Source organism: Pseudorasbora parva, chromosome 20 (assembly GCF_024679245.1).
Source record: "Pseudorasbora parva isolate DD20220531a chromosome 20, ASM2467924v1, whole genome shotgun sequence".
Classification (NCBI taxonomy): domain Eukaryota; kingdom Metazoa; phylum Chordata; class Actinopteri; order Cypriniformes; family Gobionidae; genus Pseudorasbora; species Pseudorasbora parva.
Window position 1 is genome coordinate 25,678,093 of NC_090191.1, and position 15,133 is coordinate 25,693,225.

The window sequence follows — 15,133 nt, forward strand, 5'->3', positions numbered from 1 at the left end:
ACAGGCTATACAGCTTGACATAATGGATTAATTGCACTGAGTTTCATGACACAGTTCTCATTTATTTCCGGTTTGGTATATTTTCATTGAGCTCCGGGTACCTAGTTAACTAAATGCCACTTAAAATTAGTTAAAAATGTAAAAAGATTTGAACATTTGGACATATTCAGAGACTGGAGAGGAGATATACTGATGATTACTGTGTATATAATTTTCCAAAATGAATGGAACATTTTTCTTTGCAATCTTTTTTATCAGTCAAATCCTTTTAAAAATGTAAACGGGTATGAATTATGATCAGAAAGAAAATGAGAATACGAGCACTGGACGTATGCAGGTTATTGGAGAAATTTGACTGGAGACAGTAAAAAAACAGTGCATCTTGATCATAAGACAACTCAAAAACAAGCATTTAGCTCAATCAAAGCAGTCTGATTCATGAACAAATCGTCTTTTGAGATACTTTGTCTAATGAATCAGTTAAACAAACTTACAAACTTAACGTTTTGCATCAGATCAACTTAGGAATGACTGACTGAATCTGAGCAGTTTCTGAACTACCATCAGATAGTTGTGTTGTAATAAAAGAGGGGTTCAAACAAATAAAATAAATAAATCATAAAATAAATGAGTTAATAATGATTTATTAATGATAAATAAATCAATAATGAGTTAAAGCAGAAGCTTTGGAGAACATGGTAAGAATAGCTATTCATTTATGAAGCGGGCAAATGAATCTCAATTAGTGAGTGATTTCCTGTAGCAAATGAGATGGTGCGGTGATCATCTATAACCTGAAAGAACTCCATGACTCCATTTTACTGTGATCAATGAAGGTGCAGGACTCTGAATCATTTTCAGTTTGGAATAATATATTTATGTGTTAAAATACTGAATCAGTCGCAAACCTCTTCTGCCTAATAGGAGTCTTTGTCAATGCCTGTAAAATCACATCCTCCTGCTGTTTACCACAGTATAACAAAACCACAGATCATTTAAGCATCAGTCCTTCAAACAGACACAAACCCTTCTCTCACACTCCCTTCTCACGAATAAACACAAACCAATCCCCAAAGCTTTCCTTTCAAGTACAAAAATGCCGAGCAAGCTGTCATAAGCAGCCTGCGTCTTTCTCTGAGTCTAAAAGTGAAGGGTTTTACTTATTCATGTCTGCGCGCTGTCGTACGGGTCCTGCTTTCTTAACCACAGAGCTGCCTCTAGCCATGCCTCATCTATGTTGCATGATGGGAGTATTTATAGCCAAAGACTTTTAGCCACCATTGGATTAATCTCATGGCAGTTGATTTTCAGACATCACCACAATGATACATAACTTTTTGTCAGACAAGCACTAAATTCCCATAACACTCAGCCTGCAACGGCTTTATGACAGTAAAGTGACCTGTTTCATACAAGTCAGCACAGTCTTTTGTCTTTTTAATGAATATTATTACAGGATTACTAAACACAACACTGTGAGATTAAGATTTAGTAGCCGCAGCCCACTTTTGTACTTCAGACCGTATTTTTACGAAGCAAAATTATGGCCATTATACGGGAGACGTGTTGCTGTTGGCCGTGGATGCATCACTGCTTATTCAGCAGTCAGGGTTTTAAAAGGGCAACCGCAGATTGAAATAATCTCATTTTCCCCAGCCTGAGGGATTCAAACTGAGCTACACGCCGCAGCAGGACAGAGAGAGAGTGAGCTTTGTTTAAATGCCCAAATCTCAGCAGTCACACTCTTTGAGGTACTACACACAGATGGTCGCTCAAAGCATATGACAGCCACATTTACGCTACTAGACACTGCCAATGCGCAAACACGCTACTGACTGGCTTTTTTTATTCAAACAGATGAAAATAAGTGAGCTTCCAGCGTGTGAAACAATATTCTTTTCTAACCTCAGCTGCATATGTCGACAATTCAACCTTTGCCTTTAAGCTCATGTATACGCGATGCTAGTTTATGTCTGGCTCACAACAATTCTTGATTCTCTCTCACTGTTGCCTGTCCTCTCATTAGGGTCAATCAAAAGTGGCCTAAAAAGAATTCAGAAATCCTTGTTATTAGCGACACCGGTGGCCGTTAAGTGAACTGCAGCTAGCAACTTCTTGTGCTCATGCACACATAACGTACAAGGGACTGAACATGATTCAGTGCCCCAATATACTCATGGAAAAGTTTTCTTTCCAAAAAGAAGTCTTTTTGCTCCGAGGTAAAAAAAAGTTGGACATACTTTTGCAGCGATATACTGTAAACGAACATCCCGACACTGCTGAGAGTGTTGTTTGGATGAATAAGAGACCACTTAACATTGATTTCTAAATGTTAAGTGGTCTCTTTTTTCCAGAGCCGTATGTGCTGCGTGCTTCCCTCTCAATAACAAATTTAATGCACAACAAAAATGAGAGCATTGAGAAAACAGCAGTTAACGGCTTTCCTGTAGCTCAACCAGTGGAGCGTAGCACTAGCAATGCCAAGGTCATGGGTTCGATTCCCAGGGAAAGTAAGAACTGATAATAATGTAAAATGTGTACCTTGAATGCAATGTAAGTCGCTTTGGATAAAAGCGTCTGCCAAATGCGTAAATGTAAATGTAAATGTAAATGTAAGTTAAAGCTGCAGTCCAAAAATGTTGCCTCTTTGTCGCCATCTGTGTTTGAAACCTGCAATTGCAATTATTTGCGGAATTATCGTCTTTATGTGGGTTGTGCATCGGCACAGCTCCTAAGCGCGGATGAATTTAATGTTTTGTGGAGTGAAACTAATGCGCGAGTCATTCATTCCTCGCACCGGTGTGGATACTGTACTTCGAAATCACAGATTCTATGTCTTGAAGTAGGACCAAAATAAGATTTCCCCCCGCAAAATCTCATCTGAACAAGTTATTAACATGTCTGCCACTTTTGTTCTGACCAACTGACCAAAAAAAGCATTACAATAAATCGTGCTATAAACAGAGTAAATCTAAGGATCGCTCAGCTCATATCACATCAAACTGTGCAAATATTATTATTGTTATACTTTGTTCTCAAATTGTTTATGATATAAATATCAGTACTGCATGACTATGTATATTTAGTGTGTATTAGGATTACCTGTAGATTTCATTTTCTGTACAGTAATCTTTTGCTTTTGATTACAGGTGAATCTGCAAATGTCACTGATGATTGTCGTTTGGATATTTCTGGATTACAATCCGCCATCAAAATTATGAATTTAATTATTCCAGGTGCTGTGAGAAAACGCTATAAATGATCCACCACCTGCAGCATCCTCACATGCCATACTACTACTAACTTGCTTGAATTTCTTACAGAAATCCACCAGTACCACTCAAATTGTAACACATTATTCCAAGCTTATTGTTGTGAATTGGGCTAAGGTAAAGAGATAGTATTCAGATTACAATATTATTCATATTTCTGCAGCCAAAATCAGTGTGATGGGTTTAGCTGTATATTATAATTGCATCGCAAGGAAAAGTCAGAGACGGATTGGGACGACATTAAGCAGCAACCGTAATGAGTCCCTCTGGAACCTCCTGCTCCCTCCACCCTATAACATCACATCGCATAGAGAACAAGCACACAGGGATCATGTTTATCTTTCCAATTAGAGCTAGTAATTGGTCAGGGAGTCAGGGGTTGGTGAAATTCTAACCATAAAACACACAAGTACTGACTACTAAAGATTCAGTAATCATTCAGAGCAATAGCATATATGAGCTGCTTTTCAAATAAACTACTTATAGAGTGAATGAATTGGAGCGAGAGAGAGAGAGAGAGAAAGAGAGAGAGAGAGAGAGAGAGAGAGAGAGAGAGAGAGAGAGAGAGAGAGAGAGAGAGAGAGAGAGAGAGAGAGAGAGAGATATTTCCCAATGCCTATCCAGTTTGGCATGGGCTCTGAGCTGACAGTTTTTCTCAATCACATCCCCTCTGGACAGGTAGGGTTCATTAGTCTGGGGACCGAGGTTCAGTCTGGGGACCTTCAGCAGAGCTGATCCTTATCCACCGAGCAACTGACTGTTACTGGAGGCAAAACTAAAATACAATCCCTCCCTGAGGCTTGAGACTGCGCCGGTTTCCTGAATTTTTCGTTCTGAAAAACACTGATGAGGAACGGAAACAGCTCAAATGGCAAGAAAATTCCAAATTAAGCAGCTAATACTGTAGTCTCAGACCATACAGGTTATTGTAAATATGTAAACAAAAAATGTTTGCATCGGAGCTTTTCATATCAACTTCTTTTGAGGAACTACTAGAAGTAAGTAAACAAGGTATTGGTATATTACACACATATTTTTAATTTAGTTTTTGTGGAATTAATTATGACAACCCTAAACGACTTGTAAATACTGTTTACAAGACTGTTATGACAGTATGCATGTTAGTCAAAAAGTTCCTTCCTGTCTAAGTGGGGGATTTCTGGGCTAAATAAGCATTGAAACATAGCTATGAATATTCACAAAGTTGGAATGCAGCGTTTTACAACAATACCAAACCTGCTGAGGGGAAACAGCAATTGCCGAGAAGGGAGTAGAGAAAAACAGCATTATTCATGGGCAAGGTAAAGGTACTCCTCTTTGAAAATGTACAAATAAACATACTTTTAGATGTTTAATTGGTATTTGGAGCATTGGGATCGCTTAATGAACACATTTTTGTGAAAACCTAAAAAATATTTAACTTGTTTTACCTGTAGTTCATAATTAGCACACGCGTATTCCGACTCGTTTTGCCAGCATGGGTCACAATTTTGTTTAATATATAATTTTACTATATAATAAACTATTATACATTATATAATAACAAAAAGTCTCAACTAACTATTTGTTTTAATCTGCTTGACAGCAGATTTATCTGTTCTCATCTATAGCAAAGATAAAGTCCACCGTCCATTGCCGAATCTCATTCATCACCTGATCTGAACTCTGCTAAAGTCCTCAAAGAATTAGACGTCACAAAATGGTTTTCCATTCATATAAATCACTTGGATTAGAGCTTCTGCTAAAAATGTATGGGTCTTATTATCAAATGACACAGTGAAGGAGACCAGCAATGTAATGAACTCCATTTTCTAAAAAATTTCCAATATTCCACAGTTACGGAAAGTGTCACACATTCATTTAAATCTTGTCAGAACTTCTTACTTTCTTAAATGAGCTTTCCACTTAACCTTTCAGCACTTGGCTGTTTCATAGCCTGTCAGAGACCGTGAATGCGTGGAAATCCACTACCTCTACTGCTGAATCACACAGTACTGCTATAGTGTAAATGTACACATTTAAAATGTCTACAAACACTTCCTGTAATCAATCATGAAATACATTTATTGGTGAACCCACTGGAATAATTGCTATTTATTTGATCCATAACAGGAAGTCTTACCTGTCTTCCCCTTGCATCTCTTTGACTCCTTTTTGAACGACCTCTCGAGTTGGCGTCATCTCAGGTGGGCGACCAACATTTCGTGAGTAAAGGTCGACATTCCGAGAGTAAAGACCTCCGTCTGTGTGATACCTTAATGGTTAAAAGACAAATGCACAGTGATTTATTATCTGTGGGCATTTGTCAGGGGCTTAATAGAAGTGAGGTTATTTTTATATATAATTTACTCAACTTTGTTGCTAGATTTAACAGTGTTTAATAAAATATAAATATAAGATGAAAAAATTAAGAATTTTTTTTACTAAACCCTAACGGCACAATATGAAATTTTCGCCACTAGAGGTCACTTATTCAAAACAAAGGCGTAGCTTGATGACGTCTTGATTTTGCGGAATCATGGGAGATGTCTTCTACTCTACAGCTGGTGGAAAAGAGTTTGACAGGCTTGGGCAGAAATCATATTCATGGATATGATTTATTAGCGTTACTGTAGTATGAAATGGGGTAGGTTGAAAGTTGTTGGAGTGGAACAAGGCCGTTGAAGCGATTGCTAATAAGAGACGAGTGCGACCCTCGGCTTGAGAGCAGTGGAGCTTTTATTATGCCGCAGAAAACCGCTTCAACTTCTTTCAGTCATGTGTATGTGGTAACACAGTGGTGCTTATCATATTAGATACATTTGAGTGTGTTGAAAGTTTTTATAATGCTACTTTGTGCGTTCACTCTGCAGCTACTATAAGACTGAAGTAAGCTAGATCGATATTAGTTATGGTAAAACATGGTACTTGTGGTAAATCAACAATAACAGATTTAAACAATAAGACTGTGTTGTGTGTTGAGATAGGTAACAATGCTGGTATGAATGATGGTATAGTTTTTTTGTCGATGATGCATCCAAACAGTTGCTCTCCTGTAAAACACATAATATATTAAAGTGTCTTTGGTGTTTCCATGGTTTATACAAAATAACCCGGATAAAGAGGGCAATATGTGTATGTCACTGACATGGTCCGTGTTTAGGATGTCACAAGTAACGGTTCGGTACCAAGTCGGTACTGAAATAAAAAAAAATGTGACAATACCAGCATTTCTGTAGTACCGGTAGTACTGACTCTCGTGTATTTTCAGTACCCGCAGCTTCCGTGTTTATCTACACGCAGGGCTCCAGACTGTAGCCAAATATATACTAGTGTCTGTGAATATTAAACTGCAAAATACTATTTAAATATTACTCGTGCATGTTCTGGTCTCTGTGTGAATGATGGGCAGATGCGAGCTTTCGTTTGCAGCTCTTGCGTGTGCGCACACACACATAGATATATGCCCACACGCACACATGTGTGACACTCACTGTCTTTTTAGCCTCTGCCGTGTCACAGACGCATAAACCGCCACTTCATGTGAATCTACTGTTTCATTTAAGAAAACATGATATTGTCATATGTTGAACACAGACAGTCAAAGGTCTTCACGGCAACTCGTCAAAATAAAAGTTTGGTTTAATTTAAAGAAATGGAAAGAAATACATTAGGCTTCTGTTGTACAGTAGATTTAGCTATGTCTCTATGTAATAATAATAGGCTACTACTGATAATAAAAATAATTATGCCTTATGTTAATTTTTCACATATTTTTTGTTTACTTGCATGCAGAGTTTTTTTTTACATATTGTTTCTTTAAACTAAACTAAACTAAACAAAATATAAATAAATAATAAAATACTAAAATACTAAATATTTTAATAGTATGTAAACAATAACAATGTGTTGTGCATTATGTAATTCTCTTTGGTGAGAATCAGGGAAATATAAAAATGCCAATTATTAGAGAATACAAAAAAACATTAACATTCCAATAATTAGTGTAATACTTCAGCTAGTTGCTGTTTTAAGTAGCTTTGAGTTAATTGTGTTTAGTATCCCCAAATCCATCACTTTCATGCAAGTTTCTTCAGGTACAGGTACATACTTTTGTTCCTATGTGAGTCATTTCTAATGTTTTTTTCTTTCTCGCCGTCTATTCATCAGCATAGAGACACAGCAAGGGCAGAAGCAATAGTGCATCACGCAGTGATGTATATGTGACCCTGAGCTATTCCTCCAAACAGAGACATATGATGGTGTATGAGTGTTTCTCACCCATATAAGGATATTGTGAAACAGCTGTACTGCCTCTTTGCTTTGATGGAATGCACATAAATGTTATAAATCGATCTTTAATTTTTCTTTTTATGAACACTGCAGCAACAGAAAAAGTGATTGATAGTTTGACTGGCCTGCGTAAACTATATGAGAATACCACAGTTTAGTTTACGTATGTAGAAACAGAACAGTCTGTAGAACAGTTTTGCTGCTTAATACTTTTGTGGAAACTGTGATGCATTTTCCCCCGAGGATTTTTTGATGAATAGAAAGAACAGCATTTATTTTAAAAATAAATATTTTGTAACATTATAAATGTCTTTACTGTCACTTTTGATCGATTTGAATCAGTATTAATTTCTTTAAAAGCACCAACAAAAAAAGGTGCTGTTTCTTCATGCTTTGTTATCCAACATGGTTTCTAATTCCGTAGTGTCTTACCCACTGATATCATCTGCATGTACATTCTTGGCTAGTATGTCACCATCGCTCCCGTATCCAGTCACGTCCACCTCTGGCCCCACCTCAGAAACCCCACCTTTCTCCCCCGGCTCTGATCCTCGAACCCCTGAGGCCGCCGCTCTCCTCAGGGGGGCAGTGTATAACAACCTCGATGAGTCACCATAGCGACCCGTGGTGCAAGCACTGGATCTGGGCGGGGTGAAGCTAGGAGCATCGCCGGCCTGAAGACGAGGATTCGGCCCTTGGCCGAGACGCCAAGACATGGGGGAAGAGCGGCTCGAGAGGGCGGGGAGGCCACGACCGTTCACTTCTGTAGTTACAGTGGTGTCGAATGTTGTCTCAAGGGTACTAGAAAAAAAAAAGGGAGGAAGGGAAGAAGATTAGATGAGAGATTTTGGGAGCTGCAGACGGATTTGGGTAATTAAATCAATATCCTGCTTATAAAACAGCTGACTTGCCATTTAAAGGTATACATATCCAAAACCTGTGCCAATGTGAGATGTTTGCTAGACAGTTTGAGGACCAATCTGTACCCTGCAATGCAGCACTGTTTCTAAAGTAAAGTTTGGTGTTTAAAATATCTACCTACTGTCTCGCATTTTTAATTTTAAACTGGCTAAGAGTTATATGATTAATACACAAATGTGAGGTGATTCGCACTAAAACAATTGCGGCCAAGAGGAAACGTAAAACAAAAGTTTTAAAAATAAGACTTATTTATTTATTTGATCAAAAATACAGTAAAAGCTACATTTTTGAAATAATACTATGATTTTTCTATGTGAATATATTTTTAAATGTAATTTATTCCTGTGATGCAAATCTGCATTTTAAGCATCATTACTCCAATCTTTAGTGTCACATGATCCTTCAGAAATCATTATACTATGCTGATTTGCTGCTCAAGAAACATTTCTTATTGTTATAAAATGCTTTTTTGAGAAATCTTCGAAAAAATAGAATGTTTTAAAAACAACAGAATTTATTTGAAATGTTGATTATGTCTTTACTGTCAAATTTTATCAATTTTAATTTTTGTGACCCCAAACCTTTTTATTGTAGTAAATACTAGGAGAGCAAGGGCTAATGCTAATGGGTAGCTTAATACACAGACTCCAATACACAGCTTTCAAAGCAGTTTGGTTCTAGCCTAGAAATCTAGACGCACCCTAGCGGCAGCAAATTTAATCTGCTGGCTTGTCAGGCTAGTTTGGTTCCACAGTGGTGAAGAAATTACACTTCACCTTTAATGTTTCAAATACATTCATATTTTACCCATAACTGTACTGTGGTCGTACCATTTTAGAGTGAGGTTATCAGATAGTAATACCCTTCTGCACTGATATTGATCCTTGATTTTATTCATACTGGCATTTACATGAAATTTCAAAACCCAAACAACATGCAGTGTATTATTATAGTAAATTCTAGAAAAAAGGGTCTCACTATGGTACCATTTCTAAATACCAAAAAAGATTTAGCATTAATAAAGGCTAAACTAAAGACTAAATCAAAACATGTTTGTTAAATACATTAAAGATAGATATACAGACAGACAGACAGACAGACAGACAGATAGATAGATAGATAGATAGATAGATAGATAGATAGATAGATAGATAGATAGATAGATAGATAGATAGATAGATAGATAGATAGATAGATAGATAGATAGATAGATAGATAGATAGATAGATGTGTATGTTGTGAGTGTTCAGCGCGGTGTGAAGGACCCAGCTGAAGCAGAAAGATTGCCGATGTGGCTGTGTTTGTTTGCTGCTCTGCGTAAAATGGAAGCTATTCTCATCGTGTCATGTCTAATCCCCTTCAACTAGCAGAAGCCCATCAACAAGCGTGTTAGCACGAGCAAAACTTCAGTCTGACCTCCTGACCTTCGCGAAGTGCTCCATGTGTCTTTGATTGTGTGAATATAAATGTGTGAACTGATGTGTGTATAGGTGTCTCCAAACGTTCACAAGCTTGTTGATGCGGGAACGTGTGAGAAAACAGAATATGGACAGATGCTCAAATGCAGACGCCCATAATGACACGCCCATCATACAAGAAGACTGTCCTGCAACAGCTCTCTCTAGTGGTGGGACAATCACATTACAGACATATTTTCAATTTCTGGGGGACATTTTCAGGTTCTATTTCATATTAGAACACATACATATTAACCATTAAATATACAAATTCATGAATAGGAAATAGCTTGTTTAAACAATCTCTACATGCATATACCCAACAAATCCCTAATAATACGACAGTCAGTTTTATGCATGAAGGGACAACAGCAGGGGGTCAAAAATGAGTGTCACTTAACAAATAAGTCATCAGCACCAAGGCGATGTTGTCATGACTACAGTACCGGCATATTAATATCCCTCACCATCAAAGTCCATTCAGAACGAATCTCATTAGTGGTTAGCCAGCATGTAAGCTGGTTAACAACATCCTACAAAAAAAATACACTTTCAAATACCGTGAAAAAGCAAGCTAGTAGCAGACCTAAAATACATGTACTGATTTCAAGGTCTCATTTACAGAAAGGGTTAGTGTTATTCTGTTGTGCTGTGGTATATTTGCATTAAGTGTGTGTCTATCGAAGCATGTTCTGCTTGTGTGGATGCTCTTGTTATGAAATACTCCAGAGAGTTGTGACTCAGCAGCAATAAAGGACGGATACCAAGCCAGTGATGGTCACACTCATATCTATCTTGTAGAGATATAGGACACAAACACATACATATTTGAACAGTAATATTGAATTTGGTATTCTGAACATATGAGGTTGGTTCATTCGGGTTGGAGCTGTTATAAAAACGGTGCAAATATGTGGACAAGACACATAAAAATGAGAAGCACGCATGTAAAAACAGAAGAGGGCATTGACAGAAATGGATTCGATGGATTTATGCAGCAGGGCAGGGATACTTCAGGTTTTGATATCATGAGCTAACAATTAACATTCTTACAGGCTTTATTATTGTAAATTAATGTACTATGAAATATAAATATACTATGTTTTTTTGTACAATATATTAATTTGCCTGTAATGCATCAATTAATGGTCACTTATTCCAGCATTGTTTTCATTAACTAGAACTAAGACTATTCAAAATGATGTTGGGTAATTGTAATAAAGCTGAAATAAAATCTAAATCTAAATCTAAATATATATATATATATATATATATATATATATATATATATATATATATATATATATATATATATATATATATATATATATATATATATATATATATATATATATATATTTATATTAGGGGTGTGCATTGGCACTGCCTTCACGATTCGATTCGATTCGATTACGATTCACCAGGTAACGATTAGATTCAATTCGATTCTACGCTGCATTGCGATGCATCAAAATTAAACTGCACACAAGGGTCGTGGATCCTTCGCTATAAAACATGCCACCGATCGTGTGATCCTCTTTGCTCTTTTGGAGTTGTGTGGCAATGCTGACACTAGCGACTCCTCAATTCTTGGCTGGGATGTGTTGACTTTTTGTGTTGTTGTTGTCAAGGATGCCAACAATCGACATGGTTCGTAAAGTTAGTTGTATTGCCAACGTGCTTAATTTTAGTGTGGCAGATTTTACACACCGCGTAAGACTTGTCTAGTTTCCCATTCCCTTCATAAAATCCAAAATGTGCCCAGATGTCCGCCTTCCATTTGAAACTTCACAACTGTATTGTCCGCCAGAAAATAAACAGTGACATAATCGATTATGGCACTTTGCCGCATCGATACTGAATCGTTCATGCCCCGCATCGCGATGCATCGTCGAATCGATTATTGTTGACACCCCTAATATATATATATAAATATATATATATATATATATATATATATATATATATATATATATATATATATATATATATATATATATATATAATACTTAATAAATAAGTACAAGCTGAAGTATTAAAATTACAAAAAAATATAAATGAATTAAAGCTAAATAAAAATATAAAAAGACACAAAGCTAATAAAAGTGAACTTAGCACATTAGCTTTAAATTAAAATAAAAATGGAAAATATAAAAATACAAGGTAATGCATAATATTAATAACTACTAAAATAGTTTATAACTCAATCTAAAACAACACTGATTTATATAATTTGAAATATTTTATAATAAATTAATAATAACTGTAAAATAGTGTTAATTGTTAGTTTAGGTTTAGGGGTAAGAATATGGCTAGGATTACATTTTCAGATATGAATTTAGTTTTGGGATCAAGAAAATGTTTGTACCCAGTTACACGCCTAACTCGGCAAAATCAGGTTGTGGCACGTTCTTGTATGAAAATTCTAACCATATCCCCACCACTAAATCTAACCATACATTGTCCCTAAAATCAATGGGAAATGATAGGTTAATAACACTGATTTAGAAGCACCTAACCATGGTTGTAAGCCTAAACTTGACATAAACTGTAAACTTGTCCCCTAAATCTGATTGGTTGGTTGATAAGAATGTTGTTCCGCGATCAACAAGGATGTTGCACCGGGAACATGTTGCACTTGGGGGAAATCAGGTTCTGCAGTCACCCAGCATTTTCTAAAAGTGTCCGCTGAAGTATGTAATGTGAGCATCTTGCAGTACGGTACACTTACTACTCCCAATAGTGTTGAACAAAGAACCCAGACCAACTAAGAAACAATGACTTCCCTTTCAGTCCACAAATCAAAGTCAACAGAAAGTGTATTAGCTGAGGTTTATGGCTTGCCAAGAACATAAATCATAAATCTTGAGTAAGTAAACGTCACTGGATGCAGAACATTTCGGCAGGTTGCTCTGTCTAATCTATTGATCTCCCGAATCACCCTCTGGCCAAGTCACCAGCATTTATCTCCCTCTCTGATGTCACTCTTCATGACAGCTGACAGTTCCTCTATATATATTCCTGATGTCTCGTCTTCTCGACAACTCCCGTCTCTTAGCAACATGCTACAGCAACTGTGAAAGGGTAAGACTGCAGCATTATTCTGAGTCTGCCGTCCTCCTCTGCTATGCCTCGAACGAACGGACAGAAATCGAATGGCCTGTTGAAATGGGAACACAATTGTAAAAGCTACCAGTGAGGAAAGAGCTATGCTAATTGCAACTTCCTCTTACATCAGGAATTTTAATCATGCGTGCTTTGTAATTAACAGGAACTGTTCTGAAATATGTCAATTCATAATGCAAATATTTTAGTGAATTATAGGCAAACACTGTGTAAAATATGTGATAAATACATTTCAGCAATAATTCAACTTATTTGTTATTATTGCATTGCATTATGTATACAGTGATGTCCAAAAGCCTGAGACTACAATGAAAATCTGGGATAATGATATATATATTTTTTTTATTTATTTATTTATATTACTAATTAAATAGACAAAATGATAATAAAATGATTTTCATTAGTGCAAAACCTTGAAAATCTCAAACTCATATACTAAGGAATTTCTTTTAAACATCAATCAATACAATATTTAAGTTAAGAGAACCCTCCAAACACGAAAATAGGTTCAGATCAATAGAGCTTTGTGGCTTTCCGAGCATGTATGTGCAGGGGATTCTGAAAGAACATATTCTTCCAGACTGTATACCAATCATGCGGTACTGTATGTTTGGAGATGAATGGAAGGCAATTTATAAAAGCTCCTGTGAGATATATGATGGAATCCATATAGTAGATCAATGTCTCAGAAAACCACAGGTCAAATTCCTGACAACCGAACAATGCCACAATGGAGAAAATGGAGCTTTTCCCTACAATTAGCTGGATCGCTATCTTTCCATCTATGCCAGTCTGTATGTTTAATATATATATATATATATATATATATATATATATATATATATATATATATATATATTGCACTGGATTACTCTCTTTAGTTTGCCCCAACGATTAATAGTTTATTCATCTTCATTCTGACAGCAGCGTGTCAACAACATATATCTGAGCATTATGAACTCCATACAACAAAAAAAGGATGCCATTTTTTGATTCATGGGCTTTACTCGTTAGCTTTACGGTGAGGGAGTGTGAGGAAGTGTCTAACACCTTTTTGGCTCCTTTGAGAAGTAATGTGCTCCGAAAAACAAAAAAAAAACAAAAAGGCCAAGCATTGATTTCCAAAGAAGATGCTCCCCATGAGGGAAATAGAGAGAAAGGGCCAACACCATCTGTCATGTCAGAGCGCTGCCTCTGAACCACTTTCCTGTGAAATTACATTCACATTGTGAGTGAGATAAAGAGAGAGGTGCAGAAATAGGCCATCCCAGAGCTGGACAAATGTGGTTACGCTTAAGTATTTTGGGTGAAATTGGGTGTTTGGGAATTTGGGTCTTATAGGCAATATGGTTTTAATAAATGATTAACTTGACAAAAATAGAGAGCATTTTTCATTTCACAATGAGGGCGTCTTTGTTAGCAAAGATGTTGGCACAGTGAGGGTTTTCATTGTTTGTGAGTGCCAAACTGAGCTTCGTCTTTAAATAAATTAAATTGGCAAAAGAGACCCTGTTTTTTTTTTTTTTTTTTAGAAGTGCAGCTGTCACTTTTTTGGAACTAATGAACTTTCTTTTCATTATGTTTTACTCATTTTGATGGATAAGGATCATTGCAAAAAGCTTCCTAAAGAAGACCATGCTGGTCCACCAGCTTACCACCTATATTTTGCCAGTCCATCAGCTAAACTAGCCCCAAACCAGCATTAACTAGCCTGAAAATGACCATTTGTTGATATTTTTTTCTCTTTGCATTCCACTGAACTAACACTCACCTGTGGCTAATCTGCGTCCCACGTAAACTGGACATGGTTTCTTCAAGATTCTGTCTCAGATCGGCGATGTTCTTGACTGTACGCATCCGTCTAGTCTCTGGATCCTCCCCTGGTGGACAGAGGAAAGAAAACATTGGTTACCCTGTTACAGACGCTTGCTTGAAAATAGTCTGGAAGGCAAAACAGACTCGGCATATGAACCAGTCAAACATGCTGTGGCCAGCGGATAGTGAGAGGAGGCTGTCTGCTCTTGCATGTCAACTTAGACGCTGAAGTTACAGCTTGCTGTGCAGCTGATGGGATAAAGGGACAGA

The 15,133-nt window shown here is 36.8% G+C and overlaps 1 protein-coding gene across 6 annotated transcripts in view; it reads right to left on the minus strand.

The window, feature by feature from the left end:
• The window catches only part of nav3 (neuron navigator 3), a 363,919-nt gene that overhangs the window by 51,175 nt on the left and 297,611 nt on the right, over positions 1–15,133 (minus strand). For all 6 annotated transcript variants that reach the window (XM_067428267.1, XM_067428265.1, XM_067428263.1 and 3 more), the window contains 3 exons: positions 14,820–14,928; positions 7,977–8,345; positions 5,395–5,526 (listed from right to left, as the gene is read on the minus strand). In XM_067428267.1, coding sequence (XP_067284368.1) covers positions 5,395–5,526; positions 7,977–8,345; positions 14,820–14,928 — 610 coding nt within the window. The remainder of the gene's footprint in view (positions 1–5,394; positions 5,527–7,976; positions 8,346–14,819; positions 14,929–15,133) is intronic.